A 12,174-nucleotide genomic window follows, 5' to 3' on the forward strand; every position below is an offset into this window, starting at 1 on the left:
TCTTTCTTTGTGTTTATTAAACAAAAAATAAAAAATAATAATTAAAAAAAAAAGGGTCTCACCCTTGGACCGTTTGCAGAACCACAACAAGACGAGGAGAATGATGAGAATAAATCCAACAACTGATCCAGCGATCAGCAGCACAAGATGTAAAGAACTGGACACAGTTACTGGAAATAAGAAACATTAAGTGGAAACAGATTTTATTCATCTGAAAAAATTTCATTTCCATCTATAAACATAAATTATGAAACATTTTATCTGTTCATGAACAAATAACCTTGTTATTCCTTTATTTTTTTTCAGACTTATTTGATTCGTTCATTGTTTGGTCAGACAGAGTTTGAAAGCTCTGTTGTCATTTATGAGAAAAGGCACAACTTCTGTCTGTATGCATAAATATGTAAATACATATATTTATATATGTACAGAGATCATGATATCATAAGAAACTGATGTGAGTTTGAGTGAATATTGATGTTATTAAAAAGAAATCCTGCTGCATTCAGTCTATGGGTACAAACAGGAGAAGTCAGGATGTTGTATCAAATATCTGTGAAGAAGAAATTGTTGATTTATTCTCACAGCTCAGACCAGATTACAGCCAAACCTTTGTCACAACAATGATCTACTTGACCTAAGCAAACCAAAAAGTCACTTTAAAGTGCACTCTGACTAAAATGGTTCAACACTCAGTAATAAACTTTTTATTAACTCCTAGAAGTTATGTGTTTTATTTAAAAAAAATCTTCTGGGTCGTGGTGCACATGGCTGTTACCATAATCATTTACCATTTACAATTGTTAAAAAATTACTAATAATAATAATAATAATAATAATAATAATAATAATAATAATAATAATAATAATAATAATAATAATAATAATAATAATAATAATAAAATCACCTGTTATGGTTTCACTCCACTGTGTTGAAGAAAACCCATCATCTCTGCTTCTACACTGACATGTGTAGTTTCCACTGCTGGACTCAGAGACAGTGAAAGTCCAGTCTTTACTGTCTGTCCTCTGTATTATTGACCCAGATTTCTTCCAGTCACACGTCCACTCAGTGGTTTCTCCTCCCTGGACCTCACATGTCAGAGTGATCGACTCACCACTGAAGATCTGAGAACCGTTTGGTTGTCGAGTCACAAAAACCTCGTTGGAAACTGTTTACATCAGATAAGAAGAGAAAAATTAAATCACAAGAGAATTTTTGATTTCATGGACTTAGATTCTAACAATCATAAAGAAAAAACTTACACATTATTTCAATGGTTTTCTCTTGGCTTGAATGACTGTAGAATGAAGGATTTCCTCTCTCTCCTTCACACTTATAGATTCCTCCTTGTGTCACAGTGATTTCTCTGTTTTCTTCATCATTTGTTATGACTTGAACTTCAGGTGTGTCTGCGGTCCGCCTGAACCATCTGTACTTCCATCCAGCAGAGGGCTCCACTGAGCAGCTCAGTGTCACACTGCCCCCTACTGGTATGGTTGTTGGACCTGCTGACAGTTTGGCTCTGGGTCTATCTGCTGTTATAAAAACAAATATTTGATTTTATATAAAATACTGCAATTAAAAGCTTATTTTAAAGAGTGATGCTTCTTTCATATCAGTAAATATGTGAAAAAGCTGTCAATGCATTTTATTGTCATCTTTCCTTATTTTAGATACTTTTTAGAAATTAAAAAAAAAGTATTTGTTTGAAATAGTTTAATTAAATAACATAAAAGAGTTCATTCTCTTTTCTGAACAGATGATGTGATTAACTCTACAATTAAGTAAATCTAAATATTCACATTAAGGTAAATAATATTTCCTTTGAATATTTGAATATTTGAATATTTCCTCTTTTTTAAACTTGTGACTCATTTGACTTTATAAAAATGAAACCCAGTAATTATATATGTGTCATATTTCTGACACTATTTTATCAACAAAAAGATCTGCTTGAAATTATGAAATAAAATGCAATTAGCAAATGTATGGTTTTTAGGGCTAATATAAAACTTTGTAAATCTTTAAAATATTCAATTCTTACCTGAGACAGTGACAGTGACAGTTTTACTGCACTTTGGGTGAGATGAACCCGACCTCCATGGACGACAGCACTGAAATTTTCCACTATAGCGAGTATACAGAGGTTCAACTCTGAAACGTTTATCTAACTGATAACGAAAAAATTCGTCACCATTCCTTATTAACTTGTACCAGTCAGTGTCTTTTCGTTCATTCTTGTCACAGAAAAATGTAACAATCTCTCCATCATAATAAGTCGACCAGTTGGGCTCAATAGTCAGCACAGGATCTAAAACAGAACCAACATTCAGCATGTTTGTCTTTTGATTTATAACAAAAACACATCAAGCTAAAAATTAAAAGATAAACATAAAATAATATCTGATTTAAAAGATAAACTGGATTCTTTTCCTGAGAGGATAAATGATTAAAATTCAGATTAAAAGTTGAAGTTACCGTGAGTTTTTCCACAGCAGATCAGTGTGTTCAGCACTGAAATAAAGGTTGAAAGTTCATCAGCATAAATAATAAATTTATTAAAACATATTTTCCAAACCCTCTCACTCAGCTTTGACTCTTTTTTTCTGTTAACAGAAATTTAACTAGATATTAAATGGAAGATATTGAGTATTTATTTGTTCTGATAAGAATAAGATCAAATGTTTTAGTTTATTGTTGATTTTCTGAGGAGTTAAAACGTCATTTTCTAAACTTCACATCCTGACTGTAGACAGAACATCTGCAGACGTTTTGCACGACGACGGAAACGTCACACTCATCTCTACTGGAAAAAAACTGATAAAAGTTTTTAATGAATAATTTCAGTCTCTTGTTCATTTTTTAATTTTTTTTTATATAATATTTTTATTGCTGACACATTAGTTGTATGGTATATAAAGTGCTAAAGTCTAATTTTACAATAAACAGCTTTTCAAAATGTTTGCACAGAAATGTTTGTGTTAGTAGTTTGTCACTGAAATAACCTGTTTGAAGTTGCAGCAAACTTAACAAGAACAAATGATTAAACTAAGTAAAATTACACAAATATAATGGAAGATAAAGTAGAAATTACAGCAGACAAGATGTCAAAGACGATGTTCTTCTAATCTCCGTCCTTCATACAGATAAAGTGATCTACTTACAGAGTGAGACCAGAACCCTGGGTGAGATGTTCCCCATCCTGACCTCAACCTGGAACCATGTGTTGCTCTGCGTTGGTCCAATAATCTTCCTTTCATAACATGCTGCCTCTGCAGCGTCTCCAGAGAAATGGAGCCGTCTGAAACAGGATCGACGTTTTATCTGAGAATGACGGGACAACGTTTATTTTAAACACTGACATCAATGCACTGAGTTTCTGCTGCGACGTTTCCGGTCCAATGATGAGAAGTTGTGGTAAAAGAAGAACAGGACTTTTTTTTTCTTTTTTTTTCTAAAAGGTTTAAATAGGATTATTAGAGAAGTGTATTTTGCTTTTGTTTTTAGTGAAAGCCATAAAATAAAATTCTCTTTAAATAAACTGTAAACTGCATTAATGTAAGTTTTAAATGTTTAATCCTCTACTTAGTTTGTGTTGCATGCAAACTCTCTGGCAAACAAACCGTAAAATCCCCTTTCACCTAAAAACAAGTGATGGGTGAGAATGATCTCACCTGTCACAGATATATAAGGTCTTAGGTGTGAATAAACAGACATGAGATCAGACAGTGAGAAATAGTTTGGAGTTTAAATAGATTTAAGAAGAAACTCTAAAAATGTACGGAGAGTGAAAAAAAAGTTTCTGTGTTTCATTTAGCAGCGTCTGTTTGTGAGAAAGAAGGATGAAAAATCTTCTTTTCATCTGAATAATCATACACTGACCTTTAACTTGATCCTAACTTTAGCCTCATCTACAATATGTCATGTATTAATTTATTAGCTCAGCGTAAAGAAGCCATTAGCAGCTCTGCTAACCCAGCATTAGTTGTGGCTGTGAGGTTGTGGAAAAGCATTTGGTTTTCTAATGGCACTTAATTTGCAGTTTTCTATACTAAATATTTCACTTTAGTCCAGATCTTCCACCAAGAGACGAGGAAACACTACAGAGTTTCCTGCAGAAACTCTATAAATACAATCATCTTCAGTGACATCCTGCTCAAGAAGTGTTGACCGAAGAAGCAGAAGTCCTCTTTAATGGTATGACGACTCAGCACTGCCCTCTTGTGGCAGGCTTTTGAATACATACTGCAGGCCATTGTTTCAGAGTTTAGGTCTGGCTCTTCTTTCCTGGTGTTTTAATTTAAATTGTCCCATTTATTCTAGTTTCAGAAGAAATAATATCTGTTTCAAGACTCTCTGAATTGTTGTTTGTGCTAAGCTAACATGGTTGTTGCAGCTGCAGGCAGCAGCTGTGTTTTTAGTGAGGATGAGGATGTTGAGCTTGATGATGGATTTGTGAGATGTTCTGCTGCCGTTTCCATCACAGCCAGTCAGACTGGATGGAGCAGGTTCATGTGAAGCAGCAGAATCCTGCAGACACACAAGTTTTCTTCCTGGATGAATCACCGGACATTCAGCCCTTTTCTGGAACTCTGACAAAAATGACTAATTAATAGCACCATCTGCTGGCCACTATCTGTAAGCACAAGTCACTGACAGAAGAAGTCTGGCGGGATTTTTTCCCCCCACCAAGGTTCACAGATTAAATAGATAATGTTCACTGTTGTTATCAGGACATAAAGTAAAACACACTTTTCTTTACTTTGCATATCTGAAAATAACATTTTAATTGATTTTGTATCCGTTTCTGCATCTCCAACTGCTACTCCACTGTTTTAATTTTGCAACTCTCTAAAAATAACAATATTGTAAAAATGCATTGATGTTTGTTTTATTTTCCTCCTGATACTTAAAACCTAGAAAGAGCAAAACCCAAAAATGTTCTTTCATTAAAGCTCTTAGCTTTTTTGTAAATTAGTTTTCGGTCATCTATTATTTCTTAAAGCAGCATGCAGGTTTGACACTCTATAAAAACAGAACAAATCCTGAACAAATGATGATAAATTAACACACTGTGATGATTGGAGCTGATTGTCATTTTTGCCGTTTCCACCACAGAGCCAAACACTCTGGATGGAGCAGGTTCATGTGAAGCAGCAGAATCCTGAACACACACAAGTTTTCTTCCTGTGTCACATGATTGAACTGACGGCCAGTTTCTGGACCATAACTTGGAAAACTATGACTCAATGTCACCATCTGCTGGCCACTAGCTGTAAATACAAGTCAGAGTGTCTTTTATTAATGAATCATTTAAATAAATAATGTCTTTTGTAGAACAGTGTATTTATGTATGTTTAATTATAATTATTTTTGACAATACTGAAAATTGCAAAATATCCACAAAAGCTCTGAGTAGCAAACTTTTAGAATATAAAATGTGATTAAAAAATTACATTTAATTTACAACATATGTTAAATTCTTCATTTTTCTCATTTGTTTGTGCTGCAGTACAACAAAAAAGACCATTAGGAAACACTACCTACTATTTAATGAATACCTGAATTACGTCACTGTGTTGTGGCGGCAAGAGAGCGCCCCCCACTGGCAAGAAGATACATGCACACAACAACCACGTCTATATACATAAGAAAAAAAGGAAAAAAAAAACGAAGAACAAAGACAGGATTAATTCTGAATCAAAAATAGGGTTGTATTAATTAACTGATTCTCAACCCATTACATCAGCCTTAAAAATGTAAAAAAAAACCCACCGGACAATAAAGACATGAAAAGAAAGATGATTTTATTTAGCCTAAACCAGAGTCCAAGACAGAACCTGGAGCCACATTAAACTTTAATTAAAAACAGCAAGTTATCATTGTCAGAAAAAGAAAGTACTGTTACAGAAAACCAGACAGATGAGATCCAGTCATGAATTCACAACTAAACAACTGAACTCTTATTAGAACTGGTGAATCGGGCAGCAAATTCTCCCAAATGAATAAAAAATGATCAGTAAAAATCTAATGAAGTCAGGTGTTTATCTGACCTTCATGCTGATCTGTAATTATCTGGTCTCACATAATCGTAAACAGAACCTTCTTCTGGATCAGGAGGTCTCTCTGGTAAAAGTGAAACATGGATACATAGAAAACATACATTAGTGTTTATCCTCATGTTTTTAAATAGTTTAATATCACTCTCTGAATATTTGACAGCTGAGGATTCATCTGGTTCTCATGTAATCAGTCACCTTTAATAACTTGGTTGTTTTATTACATATACGTTACCGTTTCCTGTGGCTCCACGGTTCTGGATTGTCTCATACACAGACGTGGTGCCTACAGTAAATAAAAAAATGTCAAAGAAAAGCTTGCATCTGAATGCAATTATGTAAAATAATAAGATCTATTTTGTACTTGATAGATGTTTATCCTTTCATTTCTGATGGGAATAATTGTGAGTTTGTTGCAACTTTGAATTGTTTTTATTAATCAAACTCATGGTAATAATATAATTATATGTTGTCATATTGAGCAGCAGAATCATAAAATCTGCAGATTAATTCTGACATAAAAATTAAAATAAACAAACAAAAATATTCAGGTGTTTCACTTTGTTGTTTAGTTTGTCACAAGGAATGACTTAAAGTAGACACTTTGAGATTTTTATACATTTTATAAATCTGTGTTATGATAAAGAAAAAAGTTACAACAAAGTGAAATTGTGTCCAAATTAATACTGATGTTTATTGTGTGACTAACCATGCAGCAGAGAGCTGTAATTACTTTCAATCTGGTTCAGTCCATGATTACTGGTCGGCCTCTGGCTGCTGCTTTCAGACTGAAATGATCTAAAAATATTAAAGTGGATCAAATTTAGCTATGAAACAAAGATCAAGAGTTTATGCCTAAGATGAAACAGCAGATATTTCATACTGACCTGATGCAGCTCAAATCTGGAGAAGATTTAAAAAAAAAGCCGTTTAGATCATCAACAACAGAATTAAAATGATGAACCGAATTTCAAAAGTCATATTTTAATACTTGTGATTCAATAACGCTTTATTTCAGGTTAGTATCAATAAAATGAGAAGAAAATGTTCTGACCTTTGGACCGTCTGCAGCGCCACAACAAGAGCAGCAGGACGATGAGAACGACTCCAACAACTGGTCCAACGATCAACATGACAGGAAATGAAGAGCCGACAGAACTGGATACAGTTACTGGAAAAACAAAAACATTGTAAAATATTTATCTTAGTCCTCATTTTATTCAACAGAAATATTTTATTAGTGTGTTTATTAAAGTTGCAGCTTTAACTCGATATTGTTAAATTGTGATTCTATGTATTGAGAAAAAAACATTTGTTCATCTCGTAGGACTGATCTATTCCACCTGGTGGTTTCTAATTTGTTTGTGTCACAACTTTAATAGCTGCATACTAATTAGAGTTGAAGGATTTTTCACTGCAAAAATAAAAGTATATATAAACATCTTGACATCTTAATGAAGAGATTGAGATTTTGCATTTACTCCAAACGATTCAAGACCAGCAGCTGCTTTAATTTTGGAAACCTTTCAGGCATTTTTGATCGTTTTGATGTGGCTGTTACAAACTGTGGTTATTGAGTGGTGAGGACGACGATGGGGTGGATCCAGGTTGCAAAGCAAATGATGATGGTTTTAATGAAGAAATCACAAAATACAAAGTCCAGGCAGAACAGGTAAGCAACAAGGCAAAGAGCTCAAACACTGATAGCAACTGGAATACAAACTGGTCTAAAACGAGGGAAAGGAAGACGACACATGACTTTAGACTTTAGACCAGAACCCGACAGAGAAACACAGACGGGATTAAATACACAGGGAAGGTAATGAGGGAACATAAGAGACAGCTGGGATCAATCACAGCCAAAGAGACGGGAAATAAATTAACACACAGAATAAAAACCACATCCTCACAGTGGCCAGTTAGAAAAATGTTTTACTTTAATTTTGCTGAAAAAAAGTTATTTACTGTTATTTTGAGGAATTCGCTATGTAACTGTATCACAGATCATAATATCATAAGAAACTAGTTTAAGGTTGAGTGAATATTGAAGTTATAAAATGAATCCTGCTGCATTTAGTTTTGCTGATCCGTCCTCACAGTTCAGTCCAGGTCAAACAAATTTGGATCACAACAATGAGCTGCTTAATGTGAGCAAAAAGACATTTAAAGAAGAGAAATCTGACTAAAATAGTTCAACACTCAACTTGTTAACTTCTAGAAATTTTCTGTTTTATTATTTAGATATCTAAAAGAACAACTTTGGGAACAATGTGCACAAAAGCAACTCAAATCATAACAGTTGTAGTTTTATTATTGTAACTTGTTAAAGGAAGTGAACAAAATAAATCAGCTCCTTTTGTTCTGCAGTTAAAAATTCATAACTCAGATGATGACTAGTCAGATTTATTCTGGTTTGTCCAAGAAAGAAACTTCATTTAATCCAACATATAAGGAAAACATTTTTTTTCTACAATTTGTTCAGAAAAAAACAAAAAAATTAAATCACCTGTTATGGTTTCACTCCACTGTGTTGAAGAAAATCCATCATCTCTGCTTCTACACTGACATGTGTAGTTTCCACTGCTGGACTCAGAGACAGTGAACGTCCAGTCTTTACTATTTGTCATGTTCATAAATGACCCAGATTTCTTCCAGTCACACGTCCACTCAGTGGTTTCTCCTCCCTGGACCTCACATGTCAGAGTGATCGACTCACCACTGAAGATCTGAGGCCAGTTTGGTTGTCGAGTCACAAAAACCTCGTTGGAAACTGTTTACATCAGATAAAGAAGAGAAAAATTAAATCACATGAAAATTTTTGATTTCATGGACTTAGATTGTAACAATCATAAAGAAAACACTTACACATTATTTCAATGGTTTTCTCTTGGCTTGAATGACTGTAGAATGAAGGATTTCCTCTCTCTCCTTCACACTTATAGATTCCTCCTTGTGTCACAGTGATTTCTCTGTTTTCTTCATCATTTGTTATGACTTGAACTTCAGGTGTGTCTGCGGTCCGCCTGAACCATCTGTACTTCCATCCAGCAGAGGGCTCCACTGAGCAGCTCAGTGTCACACTGCCCCCTACTGGTATGGTTGTTGGACCTGCTGTCAGTTCAGCACTGGGTCTATCTGCTGTTATAAAAACAAATATTTGATTTTATACAAAATACTGCAATTAAAAGCTTATTTTAAAGAGTGATGCTTCTTTCATATCAGTAAATATGTGAAAAAGCTGTCAATGCATTTTATTGTCATCTTTCCTTATTTTAGATACTTTTTAGAAATTAAAAGAAAAAGTATTTGTTTGAAATAGTTTAATAAAATAACATAAAAGAGTTCATTCTCTTTTCTGAACAGATGATGTGATTAACTCCACAATTAAGTAAATATAAATATTCACATTAAGGTAAATAATATTTCCTTTGAATACTTGAATATTTCAATATTTCCTCTTTTTTAAACTTGTGGCTCTCTTGACTTTATAAAAATTAAACCCAGTAATTATATATGTGTCATATTTCAGACATTATTTTATCAACAAAAAGATCTATCAACAAAATTATGAATTAAAATGCAATTAGCAAATGTATGTTTTTTAGGGCTAATATAAAATTTTGTAAATCTTTAAAATATTCAGTTCTTACCTGAGACACTGACAGTGACAGTCTTACTGCACTTTGAGTGAGATGAACCCCACCTCCAGAAACGACAGCACTGAAATTTTCCACTATAGCTAGTATACAGAGCTTCAACTCTGAAATGTTTTTCTAACTGATAGGGAAAAAATGCTACACCATTCCTTTTTAACCTGTAGTACCAGTCAGTGTCTTTTCCTTCATTCTTGTCACAGATAAATGTAAAAATCTCTCCAACATAAAAAGTCGACCAGTTGGGATCAATACTCAGCACAGGATCTAAAACAGAACCAACATTCAGCATGTTTGTCTTTTGATTTATAACAAAAACACATCAAGCTAAAAATTAAAAGATAAACATAAAATAATATCTGATGTAAAAGATAAACTGGATTCTTTTCCTGAGAAGATAAATGATTAAAATTCAGATTAAAAGTTGAAGTTACCTTGAGTTTTTCTACAGCAGATCAGTGTGTTCAGCACTGAAATAAAGGTTGAAAGTTAATCAACATAAATAATAAATTTATTAAAAAATATTTTCCAAACCCTCTCACTCAGCTCTGACTCTTTTTTTCTGGTAACAGAAATTTAACTAGATATTAAATGGAAGATATTGAGTATTTATTTGTTCTGATAAGAATAAGATCAAATCTTTTAGTTTATTGTTGATTTTCTGATGAGTTAAAACTTCATTTTATAAACTTCACATCCTGACTGAAGACAGAACATCTGCAGACGTTTTGCACGACGACGGAAACTTCACACTCATCTCTACTGGAAAAAAACTGATAAAAGTTTTTAATGAATAATTTCAGTCTCTTGTTCATTTTTTATCTTTTTTATATAATATTTTTATTGCTCCCATCAAAGAACTTTAAGGTGACTCATTAATTGAATGTCCACAACATCTTTTAGATTTTCTTTATGCTAAATATTTTATTAGTAAGGCAATTTTGCAAGGGTCAGTACAGCTTAATTCAGTAGCAGAAATAATCAAATAAGAAAAATCAATCATCTAGTCTATCTTTCCCTAATGCTGACACTGAGAACTAAAAAGGGAACCTTTGAGAGAGACAGACAGTTTGGCTTTTCGAACCCCAGACCTGGCCTGATGATGAAGGAGGTGTTGCAGCAGCAGGAGGATGTTGGTCGACGAAGGCAGGGATCTCTGTAGGCCTGATGAGCTTTCTTCTCCTCATGGATGGTGAGGTCACACAGGACTTGGGTGCTGGCGGAAAGGAAGGACTCAGTTCTTCTTCTTTGTCTTTGTTCTTTGTCTTTGCCTTTGCCTTTACCTTGGTCTTCATCTTCGTCTTTGGAGTCTGAACCCAGCTGATGAGAGAAGTGCAATTTGAAGCCACGTGTTGCAGGGCAGACGGGTTGGTCCCCATGAACAGGACAGTCTTCGGCTCTGTGGCCCCGGCTCTTCTTCAGCTGCAGAGTTCTTTGTCCATCTCGATCTTGACTCGAAGCTGCCTGGAGGATCCAACCAAAGTTTCCTCTTTTTCACCCACCTTTTATAGGGTTTATCCAGCCTTTTGGTTCATTTGCATTGGCTAGCACTGTTGCTGGGCTTATTTCATTGGCTACCTGCTTGGACAGATGATCTCATATCCATCACTGTCTTAGAGACATTGTGTCCTGATGTCTATGCTAATGTCTTAGGTTGCTCAACAAACTGTTTCTAAATAAGTCGTCGACCATCTCTGCTCTCCTGTTAGTTCCCCTTTTTCCCTTAACCTTTCACCTACCATCCACCTCCAACACATCAGTGATGTTTAATTAGAGCTACACCTTCTACACCATTTCAAGTTCAGGGTAAAAATCACATTTATAACTTCTTTTACTTCTCTGATTTATCATTCATTTATAATGTTATGATAACATTAATTTATCAGTTACCCTTATTATAATCTTAATGTGAGTTATTACAAATGTTTTCTGTAAAGAAACCAAGAATAATTCATGATTCTTATTATTTGATATCAAAGTTACAGTTACTTGTTTTACTTGTAAGAGTACCCACTAATGCAAGTGTAAGTATTATTACAAGCAAACCAATATTAATATAAGTATTTTACTTTGAATCTTATCCAATTACTCACAATGTTTAGATTTCTTTCTTTAAAACTTTCATGCTTTGAGATAAGTAATAGTCTGAACTGGAAACTTACTTCCTCTTTTTCCAGGAAACCTGCTTTTCCTGTTTCATGACTCTCTCTGTCTTGACTATGATTTCTTATGATTAAATAGAAAAAAGTAGAATTAAAGCAAAGTTTGCAGGAGATAAAACAACACACACAACCAAATTGATTTTATTGACATTTAAGTCTAATGTTGGGTCTAGATTTCACTTGAGTGATTCATTTTAAAGAAAACTTTATTTATTTTTACTGTTAAACTAAAATCTCCAGCATGGGGAAGTGGGATGATCTCGGATTTTCTTGACACCCCCTCCACGAGGTCAGAC

The 12,174-nt window shown here is 34.0% G+C and overlaps 1 protein-coding gene across 1 annotated transcript in view; it reads right to left on the reverse strand.

Annotated features, from left to right (window-relative positions):
• Positions 1 to 12,174, reverse strand: part of LOC122820675 — a 32,809-nt gene that overhangs the window by 17,329 nt on the left and 3,306 nt on the right. Inside the window, exons 2-17 of the mRNA XM_044098244.1 lie at positions 10,151 to 10,186; positions 9,714 to 9,983; positions 8,929 to 9,201; positions 8,570 to 8,833; positions 7,118 to 7,234; positions 6,951 to 6,966; positions 6,797 to 6,861; positions 6,299 to 6,349; positions 6,066 to 6,130; positions 4,388 to 4,534; positions 3,169 to 3,334; positions 2,483 to 2,518; positions 2,049 to 2,315; positions 1,267 to 1,539; positions 909 to 1,172; positions 63 to 170 (exon numbers count right to left, since the gene is read on the reverse strand). Of these exons, the coding sequence (XP_043954179.1) occupies positions 63 to 170; positions 909 to 1,172; positions 1,267 to 1,539; positions 2,049 to 2,315; positions 2,483 to 2,518; positions 3,169 to 3,334; positions 4,388 to 4,534; positions 6,066 to 6,130; positions 6,299 to 6,349; positions 6,797 to 6,861; positions 6,951 to 6,966; positions 7,118 to 7,234; positions 8,570 to 8,833; positions 8,929 to 9,201; positions 9,714 to 9,983; positions 10,151 to 10,186 (2,418 nt within the window). The remainder of the gene's footprint in view (positions 1 to 62; positions 171 to 908; positions 1,173 to 1,266; positions 1,540 to 2,048; positions 2,316 to 2,482; positions 2,519 to 3,168; positions 3,335 to 4,387; positions 4,535 to 6,065; positions 6,131 to 6,298; positions 6,350 to 6,796; positions 6,862 to 6,950; positions 6,967 to 7,117; positions 7,235 to 8,569; positions 8,834 to 8,928; positions 9,202 to 9,713; positions 9,984 to 10,150; positions 10,187 to 12,174) is intronic.

Source organism: Gambusia affinis, linkage group LG18 (genome assembly GCF_019740435.1).
Source record: "Gambusia affinis linkage group LG18, SWU_Gaff_1.0, whole genome shotgun sequence".
In the NCBI taxonomy this organism is placed as follows: Eukaryota; Metazoa; Chordata; class Actinopteri; order Cyprinodontiformes; family Poeciliidae; genus Gambusia; species Gambusia affinis.